Source organism: Meriones unguiculatus, chromosome 8, assembly GCF_030254825.1.
Source record: "Meriones unguiculatus strain TT.TT164.6M chromosome 8, Bangor_MerUng_6.1, whole genome shotgun sequence".
Classification (NCBI taxonomy): Eukaryota; Metazoa; Chordata; class Mammalia; order Rodentia; family Muridae; genus Meriones; species Meriones unguiculatus.
Window position 1 is genome coordinate 28,384,410 of NC_083356.1, and position 13,094 is coordinate 28,397,503.

The 13,094-nt window shown below is 42.6% G+C and overlaps 1 protein-coding gene across 2 annotated transcripts in view; it reads left to right on the forward strand.

Moving 5' to 3' along the window:
- Col22a1 (collagen type XXII alpha 1 chain) overlaps positions 1–13,094 on the forward strand; it is a 231,665-nt gene that overhangs the window by 67,731 nt on the left and 150,840 nt on the right. For both annotated transcript variants that reach the window (XM_021652125.2, XM_060389316.1), the window contains 5 exons: positions 43–87; positions 1,350–1,412; positions 3,011–3,049; positions 12,019–12,072; positions 12,223–12,276. In XM_021652125.2, the coding sequence (XP_021507800.1) occupies positions 43–87; positions 1,350–1,412; positions 3,011–3,049; positions 12,019–12,072; positions 12,223–12,276 (255 nt within the window). The remainder of the gene's footprint in view (positions 1–42; positions 88–1,349; positions 1,413–3,010; positions 3,050–12,018; positions 12,073–12,222; positions 12,277–13,094) is intronic.

Sequence of the window (13,094 nt, forward strand, 5' to 3'; positions counted from 1 at the left end):
ATATATGGCTTTGATTGTTTCTTCTTGCCTTTCTTCCTGCAGGGTGAAAGGGGCTTTGCTGGCCCTGTGGGACTTCCTGGTCAGAAGGTCAGTACTTGAATGGAACAGTGTTCCTTGTTTAACTTCCATGGAAGCATAGCAGGGGTATGTTAGATCACTGTCCACCAACCTCAGAATTGCCTTGGAGCTGTTTATGGTGCTGCAGTACGAACAAATGTCATGAGGTTCAAGCTGTGAGGCTCTGACCTGCCCAGAACCAAACCTCTCAGCTTGAAAGTTTATAGAACGAAAGGCAGAATTGCTCAGGATCAGGTCCACAACTTATGTGCTCCAACAGGCTCAACTCCCCAAGTCGGTTAATTCTGCATCAGTCTTTGCAAGTTGATTGGTTCCAGAAGCATTTAAGACTTAGGATTTAGGAATTATATGTCTGTCTGTCTGTGTTTTTTATTCTGGTTTTTCAAGACAGGGTTTCTTTGTGTAACCTTGGCTGCCCTGGACTCGCTTTGTAGACCAGGCTGGCCTCGAATTCACAGTGATCCATCACCTTACTCTGCCTTTAGGAAATATTTAAATTGTGTAAAGTATATAAATTTCTTGTGCACAAAGTTTGCAAACTCAGCAATTGCACAAAGCCACGTGCTCTCGTATAGTACTCCATCCTTGGTTGCACGCAGCCTCTTACTCCTCCCCCATCCTCCAGCATGCTACTTTCTCCATCACTGTTTTGGTCTTGGAACATTGATGGGGGTGGGAGGTACCAATGATCAATGCATGGGCTTCTTTACTTTTGCATAACTCATACCTTGTCTGGGACTGAGTACAGTGGCAACGACATAGAGACAGCTGTGCCTCTTTGCTCCTCTGCTTCTGTGTGCTCCTTCTGCTTCTGCATGTAGAATTCTCTCATCATATATGAACACTGTACTCCTCTCCTCTCCATATCACCTCCTCGTCCCATCCTACCTTGTGCTTTCTGTCTCTCATTCTTACTGCTTCCTGCCTTCCTTCATTTTGAATTTATATGCCATGGTATTCGTACACACCTTCTCTGCATCAGGTTGACACCAGGATAAAGCATTCACACAAAGGCCCTGTATACGAATGCTCAGGTCTGGCAAGGCCCGGTGATTTGTGAATCAAGTCAAGAAATATGAGGGAATTTAACTTAGGTGCTTCACTTCCTTTCAAGGTAGGACAGGTGACTTCATGATGCATTCACCCAGGATGACTTCAGTTCTTCTGGGGGACTGGGGCAAAGTTGGCTGTGGGCAGCCTGTGAGTACGGAAGTCAAGGAGAGCTTTGGGGAGGATCTGACCTAACGCTCCTTTTGTTTTTAACCCTTCAGGGAGATTCAGGACCTGTTGGACTAATGGGTGCTCCTGGGCCCAAGGGAGAGAAAGGAGACACTGTAAGTCAGATGCTGCTTTCTCATATCGATGGATCACATGGCTGGTGTGGGAGGCCCAGGGCTCCCCCTTGCATCCCAGCCTGGTCATATTGATCAGCAATGTGGGCTGACAGCCTGGTGAATGCATGCACTGAGTACGTCTGAGCCTTGGGATGAAGCCTTCTCTACTGGACATGGCCATAGTATTCTTTCCCCTTGCCTTTCACTCTGTCCATCCCTAGAATTTTGTTCTTCCAAAGCAGTACCCTTCTGATGCATGAAACTGGTTATTTTGTAGTGTCCCCTTTACTCTGGACACTCACATGATTATGCTAGTGGATATACATCTACTTTTGTCAATGATAGCATTATTAACAAGTGTGTTAAGTAGATCAACTATAAAGCAGTCTTTCAGACAAGGTATAAAAATGTCTGATTACTATCCTGTCTAGAGGAGTTATACATTCAAGAATACAAATAGGGAACTGGGAGCGTGGCTCGGTAGTAGGGTGCTTGCCTAGCAGACACAAGGCCCTGAGTTCTATACCCATCAAGACTACATGCATGTGTACTCAAACATACACATGCAGTCAGACACACAAATACACATAGAAGAGGGGATTGAAAAATATACATTTTGAAATTGGAAAAACAAACAAACAAACAAACAAAAACCTGGAATGGTCATACTGTTGTCAGACAAAAATGGACCTTACAACAGAACAGTTTGTAAAAGAAAGAGAGAGAGAGAGAGAGAGAGAGAGAGAGAGAGAGAGAGAGAGAGAGAACTTTTGGATAGAAAAGTCAGTTTCTTTAAGGTATATACTAATAAACATAAGCAACCAACAACAGAACCTCAAGATGCATGGCACACAATTGGTAGAATTCAAAGGATAAATGGACACAGAAGTGGCTAAAACCTTGCTTACTTCACTCCAAATGAAAGCCAGAGCAAACAGCGATACAGCAAAATGGGAGCCTTTTTACATTGCTTCTGGAGCCTCTGGGAGCATAGCCTTCTAGATCTAATAAAGTAGAAACAGCCTAGTGACCATAGTAAAAAGGATGAGTAAGTTAAGTGTGCTGGGTCTGTACATTCCCATATTAGTCCACAACAAGAGAAATTGTGCTATGGGGTTCAACATGAGTGAACCTTGGACTTTGCTGAGTGAGAGGAGGCAATCATTGAGGAGACATTATTACAGCTGCTTACAAAAGAAACCTGCCTAGGGCTGGTTTCTGCCTAGGGAGCAGATGCCAGTGGGCTGGGCTTTTTTGAAAACCTTCTGAGATTGGCTGTGATTATTGTTGTATAACTCTGTAAGTAATCTAAAATCGTTTAATTAGATGTTTTGAAAAGGTGAATTATATGGTATGCAAATTATATCCAGATAAGGCTGTTATGAAAAATAACAAAAATAACACCTATAATGTTAGATTATTGGAAAATTAAATGAGAAGACACTTATGAGAACCCACACTGAGTGAGTAAGATCCGCATCTTTTTCAGAGGTGCCAGGCAGAGTTTGGGAGATACTATCCAGTTACTTGAACTTCTGGGTAATGCCACACTGAGATGTCCCCTCAGTAAAGCTTTGACTTCTGCTTTCCTTCTCTAGGGGAGAGGACCCTTCATCCAAGGAGAAAAGGGTGAGAAGGTGAGCCCCCATTTATCACATTTCTCCAGGGCTCAGGGGTGGATTTGTGGGAGGTGTGTCTAGCTATGTTATCCTTGCATGGATGTGAAAGGGGAGAAGCCCCTTGGCTGTAGGCCTGGCTTCTGTGTGGCCCCTGAGCTGGGTGGTAGAAACAAATATAGACACAGTAAGAAGGGGGAGCAGGTAGGATCACGAAATGTTGGTTGAAAGGAGAAGCAGAGAACAAGTGTTTGGGGGACCCAAAGAACAGTCTACTGAAGAACTGGCCAGTCAGTCTAACAGTGCTGAACAAGTAGAGGCCTGGTTAGCACTCCCCAGTAGAGTGCATAACAGGAGGAGGTCTTGCTTAGGGTAGAGAGTGACTTCTGGTTCTCAGCCAAAATGGAGGAAGAACCAGAGAAACTACCTGAGGACCTCCAGGTAGGACATCAGATATCAAAGTATGTTTAGGCTTTCTGTGCTGTGATAAGGAACCAGTGGAAAGTCTCTGTGTGGTCAGGAGGCCGAAGTTGCTCAAATAGCAAGAAGAACATAGATCCAAGAGGAATTTGGGAATAAGTCAAGACATGACTTAAATGGGGTGGGGGGAGTTGAGAGATAGAGCTGATGTGGGTGATTGGACAGGACAGCCAGGGGACTGGAGTGTGTGGCAGGGCTGAGCTGTTCCCCAGCTATGAAAGTTCTAGCCTGTTTCCTTCCTACATAACAGCCACAGCAGAGCAGACCTTGGCGGATGTGCAACTTACTCTCTAAGGAAACCCTTAAGACGGCCATCGATAAAGACATGAAAGCAAAGAGCCATTAAGCATGCCACTTCACTCATTGCCTGTGGCAACATATTCCCATTATTCTGAAAATACCTTTTAAAGTCTAAAGGACTGAAACTTTTGCTAGGACCTCACAAACTAACTTAATAATCCACTTTCAGATCACTTAAGACTGCCGTCCTGCTGAGTGATCAGCCTGTTTAACCTGCCTTTAAGAGGAGACTGTAACAACTTATCTTACTTGCCTCGGATTTCCCATATAATCAGTTTTTTACAACCTAACATAATATATAGCTGTGATCTTAGACTTGATATTTTTCCCCCTATGCTCCTCGCCCAGAGTAATTCATTTTGTGTGTGTGCATGTTATGGTATTAAATGTGGAAAACAGAAAATACATTGAAGCCATATAAAATGAATATCCATATTTAATGTTAAAGACAGCATACAAGCATCACTGATAGCATTTGGAGCCAGCTGGAGTCAGTAACTTCATCCCTTGTAAAACTCTGTTTAAGACCTCTGTAAAGTATACCGTTCCCAACCCAGTGATGCTTTCTGTGCTGTTGAATAAATACAGAACAAAGCCCTTTGTTAGACACACACAGGCACAGACAAATTCACTAGACAGCAGGCAGGCAGGCAGGCAGGCAGGCATAGATTCAGATTAATACAACAGACAGGGAACAGCAGAAAACACAGGGAGAGAGAGAAGTCAAGGAATCAAATATGGGCTTGCTCTTAGTTAAATCACTCCAAGAGGAATTGCTTCTCTTTTCCTTAATGCGACATTGATACATCACTAGTGGCTCTTAGTTCATTATTAATGTGTTCAGAATGATGCAGTTGCCCTTGAGAGAAATCTGTGAGACTTCATGGTGTGCATGTGTGTCACTGATGTCACTGGAGCTCCGGTTCTAATGGGAGCAGATCCTATGCCGCTGTGCCCTGGGATGGGTTATGTCAGCCCCTTGAATAGGGATGATTATATCATCCAGGATCTGACCTATAAAAATATGGAAGAGGTCCTAGGGAGTGCCCATCAGAACTTTCCTTTCTGTGTTCATACTCTAAGAAGCATTAAGAAATGCATGCTTACATACCCGAGCAGACTTTATAAGTGAGGCTAGAAACACATGTGAATAATTTATGTATGTGACTAGAAACAAATGATGAAGTCAGGTTACAGAATGAAAATTACACATGAATAATGCAGTCCAGTCCCACACTGCAAAATCATGATTAGGAAAATAATGAATGGCCAGAAATAGAGTATTTGGTCACTTTTCAAACCATTCTGTAAGATATATGTAACTCAGCTTACTGTTGTTTCGAGTTCTCCAGCTGAGTGGACAACGGGTCTCTCAAGGAGTGTCTGAGAAAGGATTCATGGGTACACCTTTAATTTTCTGTTTCTCTCTGGCAGCTATGCATATTTGTTGACCAGTTCTGATGGTTTTTGTCTAGAATGCTGGTTGCACATTGTCTAGAGACACAGTAGCTTGTAATGGTAAAACTCATGACACCACCTCTTGATTATCTTTTCAACACAATCCAGTGTTTAATTTGCAAACATTCTGAGGGAGTCTAGGCTGTGTCCAAGATAATAGAGCAGATAGGTTATGGCACCACAAGCTGTGTATCTCTGGTACACACATGTCCATTCACTCACTGTCCCTTTCTGAATGAAATGTTGGTATGTAAGAATTCTTGGCTCTTAAAACTGTTCTGTATATAAATCAGCTTGTTTTCCATGTAGATTTCATTATAGAGCTTTTAAACAGGAAGATGCAAATTATATTTGTATGAAACTTTGAAGTTAATTAGTGCCATTTTATTATTGTGCTTGTGCATTATTACATGGTTATTGAGTTAGAAATCTATAACCAAGTTTCTTCTTATTTTACAAAAATTAAAAGATTTAAGAAAATTAGTTGGGCTGTTTGTATGCTTTCACATAGTCTTGCAGGCTGAAGGCAAATGCTGAAAGAATAAACAAAGGCACATTAGGAACTATCTGTGGTGCTGAAGGGCACCTTGGAGACATTTAGCTTCAAGAATCTCAGAGGCCAGGACTGAAAAGGAATAGAGGAAGTCATCAATTTTCCCTCCCCCTTCATCTGACACCCAGGTGCTTGCCAAATCATAAGATGAAGGGCTTCAAGCCAGAGGTTGAGAGCCTACATGGGAAAGGTAAATGTTGGATTCCCAGACTGTGTTAGGCAAGGTTAAGTGGGAGGATCTTAGGCACAGATTCACTGGGTCCTAGGCCTGTAGCTCACCAACTTAGCAGCTGCATGACAAGGGACCATGACTTCACCTCTGTAATCCTCGCTTTTCTTCTCTGTGGCTTGGCAAAAATAATAATACTAGAACCAGATGGGATTTTTACAAGGATTAAATGAACTAATGAAAATAAATGACTTATATTTTTGGAAAGAGCTCATGAACATTATGGATAATTACTCTTACACCAGTGGTGTTCCATTTTTAATACCAAATGACATCTTTTATACCCTTAACACTAATAAGTTCTTCTCCTCAGAGGTTGGCAGATGTAGAATGCCAGAGCACTCCTGTGCTCCACCCTCTTTACCCCAAAAGGAATTCTGCAGCCTCTAAGACCCCAGAAATCTGAGGGAGTGTTTGCTGAAAAGATCACAAAGGTGCCAGTGTAGAGGTCCAGTCCTTTCTTCAGTGTATATAAAACAAGTCACATGACATCTAAGAGTAATGGTAGGATCAAACATTTATAAGCCCTTACTCCCAGGATTCTTGCATACACCATTTAGCTTAACTTTTGAGTTGGACATTCTTATCCTTATTTTACAGTGAACTTGGGAACTGGTGATTTTACCAGTGTATGTGGCAGAGGTTGGGTATGAGATCATGTTTTCTGACTCCATAGTCTGTATTTGTCTGTGCTTAAGCCAGCAAAGAACAACCTGAAAGATTTATTAAATCAACTAGTCAGATCCTGGAGTATCTCATTCATTAACATTGTTGTGGTTTAGGGAACATGGCTGCCTATGTAGGTTCCAGGCAGTACTGTAAGTGCCAGCCCAAGATCCCCTCACTTTGAGGGCCACTGTCTAGAATGTTTCTAATACTTTTCTCTCTTGGCATGTGTGCTGGCAGATAGATGAAGAATAGCACTGGCATAGTTCCTCTAGCTGGAAGCATTTAGAAATGAGCTGAGGCAGTCAGCTCTCCAAGAAAGCAAGAGACATCTTCCATCCAGTAACTACACGTGCTCAGTGAAGTGCTGAAGTCCCCAAGGCTTGGGATGCTGACAAGTGGATGTAGGTGTATGAGTAACGTCTTGCTAGATATTGTCTTTTGAATAATTATGGGACAGAGAAGTCAAAGTCCAGACTTGGAGTCGAAGCTGCAAATCTGGGTCAGAATTTTAGGCATGGGATTGGGAATATCTCTTTTCCAGCAGCCGTGTATATCTTATTTCAATGCATGTATGTGCACTATCCATTTGCAATTTTTTCAAACAGACCAAGTGATGATTTCCTCGTTAAAAGGTGAACTGTGCAAGCTTAGAAAGCCCAGGCGAAATGGCAGTAACACCTTGCTCGGTTTGAAGTTTCCTGTCTTGAAAGCATTACCTGGCCACCCTTGGACCAGAAGCAGGATTCCTCCCAGTATCATGCCTTCTGCAGTGAATAGACACAGGAAGAAGCATTCAAGACACAGGAGGAAACATATTTTAGCTCAATACTGCTGCTATAAAAAAGTGGGTGGGGTAAATTTTAATTTATTCTTTGATTTTTTTTATATATGTATACAATGTATGCTGGTTATATCCACTCTTTCCAGGATCTTCCTATCACACATCTCCCTCCAACCTTTATCCATCCATCCATCCATCCATCCATCCATCCATCCATCCATTTTAATCCACTGAGTCCAATTAGTTCTGCCCATATGCACACAGATATGGCGTCATCCATTGGGGTATCAGGAACCTACCAATGGCTGCTCTTTTTTCAGCATCTGTCAACCGTAAATAGCTAATTCTTATACAACATAAATGTATTGATCACTGTGTAAACGCTGAGAAGTCTGGGAAGGCAATGCCTGCAGTTGGTGTCAGCTGAAGGATGTGTACTTCATGAATGGCAGATATGGCTATGTCCTGACATGGCAGAAATCAACCATCTCCCCTGGGCCTCTTTTGTGAGACTCGTAGTTCCACTTCCTAGGGTCCTGACCTTGTATTCTGCTGCATGGGTTAGGTTTCAACATATGAACCCTAATAGGACATAGGCAGTCAGACTTGGGGAGGGAATGTGCTACCCTGCTAAGCTAACAGACCACAAAGGACACATGGAAGTCCAGACCTTTCTCTTGCTTGTTTTTTCTTTCCCTACATTGCCTGCTCTGGTTTGAAGTATTATTGGACACTTTATTGTAGAAATCCAATAACTTCCTTTTGGAAGTCTTCCTGTGCCGACCTTACCAATTCCAGGGCAGCCTCCATTTCTTCACTTTTTATTGACTCTCTTTGTGGTTGTGGCAGCTATATTTTTTTTAAAATTTTTATTTTATTTGGGTGTTTGTGGGGGGGGGTAGGGTTTCATTGTATATCCAAGCTAACTTTAATTCTCAGACCTCTTGTCTTCCCACTCTTAGCTGGTCAGTTTGTTAAGCATAGAGAAGGAAACATTGTTAGTTTTCAACAGGGGAAAGACTGGCAGATAGATAGATAGATAGATAGATAGATAGATAGATAGATAGATAGATAGATAGATAGATAGAGCTAGTGTGGTCAAGCTCATGGTTTTCCATGTGTCAGGCAAGTGTTTACCATCGAGATATATGCTCAGCTTCTATAATATTTTGTGGCATATAAAATATGTGTGCATTCATTTTGAACTGAAAGCAGCAAGCAGCTATCTTACAAACAAGGAGACTAGGAATGGGAGAAGTTCAGTGATAATCTTCATGGCACATTAACAGCTTGGTTTTGGGCTGTGATTTTTTTTTTTTTCTTTTCACAGACTCCCAGGGCATCTGGAGGTGAATCTATGTGTAACACTTTGGAAGGCATACTGTGTTGGCAAGGCAGTGTTTTATGGTGTCAGATTATGGGGCCCTAGAACATAAAAGATGTATCTGGGCCCATTCAACTTTGCTTTTCCTAAGAATGGGTCCATATAATGAAAGATCTGGATCTCATGATAACTTAAGTTCAGGATGGAAATTGGTCAGGTTAGATGAGTTTTTCTGGCTTGGTTATCTTACTGGTATAAACATGTAACCTTGCCCCTCCCAATCCACAGGCCCCTCACACATCACATCCAGCCTCAACCCAGGCAGATCACACACATCTTACTCCAGAGTCTAGCCGGACAGAGACCATCACAATAGACCACAAGAGATCAGAATGCAAAGAGGCGATTTAGTGGCACCCAATCCCAAATGATGCATCTGTAACACAGCTTCTGCACCTAAGGCTAGAGGGTCGTTAAGGAAGAAAGGATTCTAAGAGTCAGATGTCCAGGAAGCTTGCTGTGAGATTGCATCTCCTAGAAATATCAGACAAGCTGCACCCACAAAGGTCTGATCAGTGTAGCTGCATAAACAAGTCCTAAACCAGTAGACATGCTAACATGGCAGGGAGGAAACGTATAGGGCCTCAAATCTAAATGAAGAACAACAGGCAACCAAGGCATGCTGGGAGTGGGAGAAATTGTCTTCCCCAGAGATGAGCTTTCCAACATCAAATGATCAGCCCTGAAATCACATACATACAAGTAGCATTGTATAAACTGAGCAGGTTTTAAGGAACACACACACATACACACACACACATACATGCAAGTACAATCATATATTTATGTAACAAAGAAACAGAAGCCATTAATTTGAGAAAAAGTGAGGTGGGCTACATGGAAAGAGTTGGAGAGATGAAAGGAAGAGGGAAAAATGATAAATTTTAATTTGAAAAAAATTAAAATAGCACACACAAACTCATATATGTTAGAGGGGAGGAGTTATTACATATATGACTTAGAAAATAATTCTTCAGTATTTATTATACAAAGAGGGGTTTGTTATAGCCTCCCTTAAAAGCCAAAGGGCTCTAGGAAGGGTTGATGCCCAGGGACCATCTGCATAGTCCTTGTGCTGTATCAGACACTGGAAATTTCCTCTTGTTTTCATATCTCAAAATTTCAAGATAATGGAAGGGTCAGAGTCATAAGGGCCTCCTCTGGGTGTCTGTGTAATAGAACCAACAAGCCAGAAAAGAGACAACTGTGAGGATAGGCAAAGGTTCCAGAACTCTCCAGAATTCTCTCTGGCATTGTCACTGTTATCAGCCTGGCTCCCTTTATTAGATACCCCTTGGACCAGCTGTGCCCTTGATGTCCTCACCTGTATTCCCAAGGCAGGAGCCCATCTGACACCTCTTCCCAGCTTTCAGCTACAGGATATCCAAACCTGTAGAAGCCAGAAGACAGGCTGGTCTTTCAAAGGACGTGCTATTTCAAGTGGGTAACCAGTGTGTTGGGTGAACTCTGCGCTAAGTGTCCAGATAGACCTCATTCTAAGTGAAACCTGGAGGGAAATTTCTAAGAGGAAGTACTTATTCTTTTGAGTTGTTTTTCTTTTGGAAAACCTTTGATTTAATTATAGGATAGAGGGATATAGACTAGTTAAGGAAGCTGGGGTACTTCCAATGGATGAACAGTGAAAGGTGAGGATCTGGAACACGTGCCTTGGAGACAGCTGGAGCACATGGAGTGTTGATCTCCTTCTGTGCTTGACCCCCATTTCAGCCTCTTGGCCCTGCACTGATATTCTACCTCTCATGATGTAAAGGGACTGGAGTATTTCTAGTGCAGTGGGATTTGCTGAGGCTGAAGGAGGAGGACATGGTCCCTGGTGAGAAGGCACTATGATGGCATACTAAGGCAGTGACTCTTCCATCCTTTCTCATCATGACATGTGGGTTTCTGGAGGATCCTAAGAGACCACTCTATGCTTCATGATGATCATATATAGAGTGAGAGTAATAGTATTTGGTCTGTAGAATTGTGAAGCAACCTGTTGGCCTGATGTGTGTGCAGATGCTGCGGCAGAAATGGAAAGACATTCTCTAGGAGCCTGAGTCAAGCTCTCCACAGTAAATACTGTGGCTTTGGGCAAAACATTTCACCTTCTCGTGCTGTCATTTCCTGAGCTAAGTGAAATGCAGATTAATGTTGATTGTGGTGATGAGTTACATTCAGAGATGCATGCAGAGCACCTAGTACTGGGCTCATGGTAAACATGCAATAATGATGGACCAGGGTCGCAGTGTCTTTGTCGTTTCTTTAATATATCATAATTGTTATGGATTAACTATTGCTGATGGTTCTTTTTTGAAAGACCTAATCGTGGTTAATCATTTGCATTGAGCCAAAGCTTTGTCTGTTCAGGACTCACCCCTACCTGAAGAGATTAGCCCCTCCTATCCCTGGGGAACCAAATAGGGTGTCTTCTCCCCATTTTTCTGATGGGTAAATGGAAGCCAAGGAAGGACACCTTGCCATGGTGGCACTCCCCCAGGGAAGATGATGATAATGACAGTCCACAGGGATCCCGTGTCCTAGAAAATAACTGACCAAAGGAACACTCAGTGTTCATTCAGATCAACCCTTCCTCTTGAACTTTGACTGTTAGACATGCACCTAATTGTATTCATGTCAGGATAGACAAATGAACCTGGAGAACAATGGAACTCTTTCATTTTCCCCAAATGCCAGATAGATATAAAACTTGCTGACCAAAGTCTATCTTTGCTCCCGCTTTTTGTTCAGCATGTGTGATTAACCCTGGAACTTCTCTGAGCCCATGGTAAAAGTAACCTGGCACAGTAGCCTGGCCCTAGCCACTGTTTAACAGCAAACAACTTCTGTGTATTCTATACGGGACTCGGGTTTCTTTGTGAGGTTCCCAGGGGCTGGTGCCCATCTCTCCCTGTGCTCTGTGTCACTGCTGTCCCTGCATTTGTCTATGAAAAGATTCTGTAAGCAACGATAGCATGGAGAACTGTTGTCACCAGAGCATTCTTGAAGTTACAGAAAACAGTCACGGTAAAGGAACCTGTTCTCTTGGTCAAGCCTCTTCCTCCTGCCTGATGCATTCTCCACTAACACATTTCTGTCTTTATCCTATGCTGACTGGTATTCTCTTTCTTTCTAGGGATCCCTGGGCCCACCTGGGCCCCCTGGAAGAGACGGCAGTAAAGGCATGAGAGTAAGTTCTGTTTTCACCACTCAGCTTCCTATCACCTCACTCCTGATAAGTTCTGTGCTGTGGGGAATGAACACCCAGGCATCTTGCAGCCACTTTGCTGTGCCTGGGTGTGCATTGTGCTGGCTGTGACCATGTGTTGATTTTGTGCAGGGCGAGCCTGGAGAGCTGGGAGAACCAGGGCTGCCTGGAGAGGTGGGCATGCGGGTAAGTACAGGTGGAACCTGTTGATGTTCTCAGGGTACAGGCAATTATTGGGGGTGCAAGTTCAGTTGCTTTAGGCATAGATGAGATGCTTGGATGGGTTCCTGCCTACTTTCTTAGGCAACTTCATACATATGTCTACACACATATAATTCTTCCTACATCCTTATAAAAATGGTTCTTACAGTTGAAAAAATTATTCCCTATAGTAATAGAGACTTGAGGAATTGTCCTTTTCCACTGGTGCCTGGTAGCCAGTGATTTGGATGTTATTGTAATGTATATAGCTTTTACATACTTATGGCCCCAGGCATTTTTTCATTTCCTGTTTTCAACTAAAATCTGTGAAGCACTAAAGCTTGTAGGTGTCTCTCTGTGTGTGTATGTGTGTGTCTCTGTGTGTGTCTTTGTGGTGTGTGTGTGTGTGTCTTTGTGTGGTGTGTGTGTGTGCGATAATATATACTGCTTTTTTGCTGTAGCGTAGTTTATGAAGGTTGGGACAGCTTTGACAGAAGAATGCCCATTTTTTATTCTAGTAGATTTCTAATATATATATATATATATATATATATATATATATATATATATACACACACACACAAATATGCATATCTGGAAGTTTGATATGGAAGTTCCTTTGACTGGAAGTTTCTGGTCAGCCAGATTGTGCTCAGAATTCTGGCAGCCTGTTTGCCAGGACTTACCCAGGCTGCACAAACCATGTGGCAACTGGAAAATATCAACCATAGTAATCAGTTGCACATATGGAAGGCATGAATCTGTCTGGGTCAGATCATGAGAAGGTCGAGGGACTTGGGACA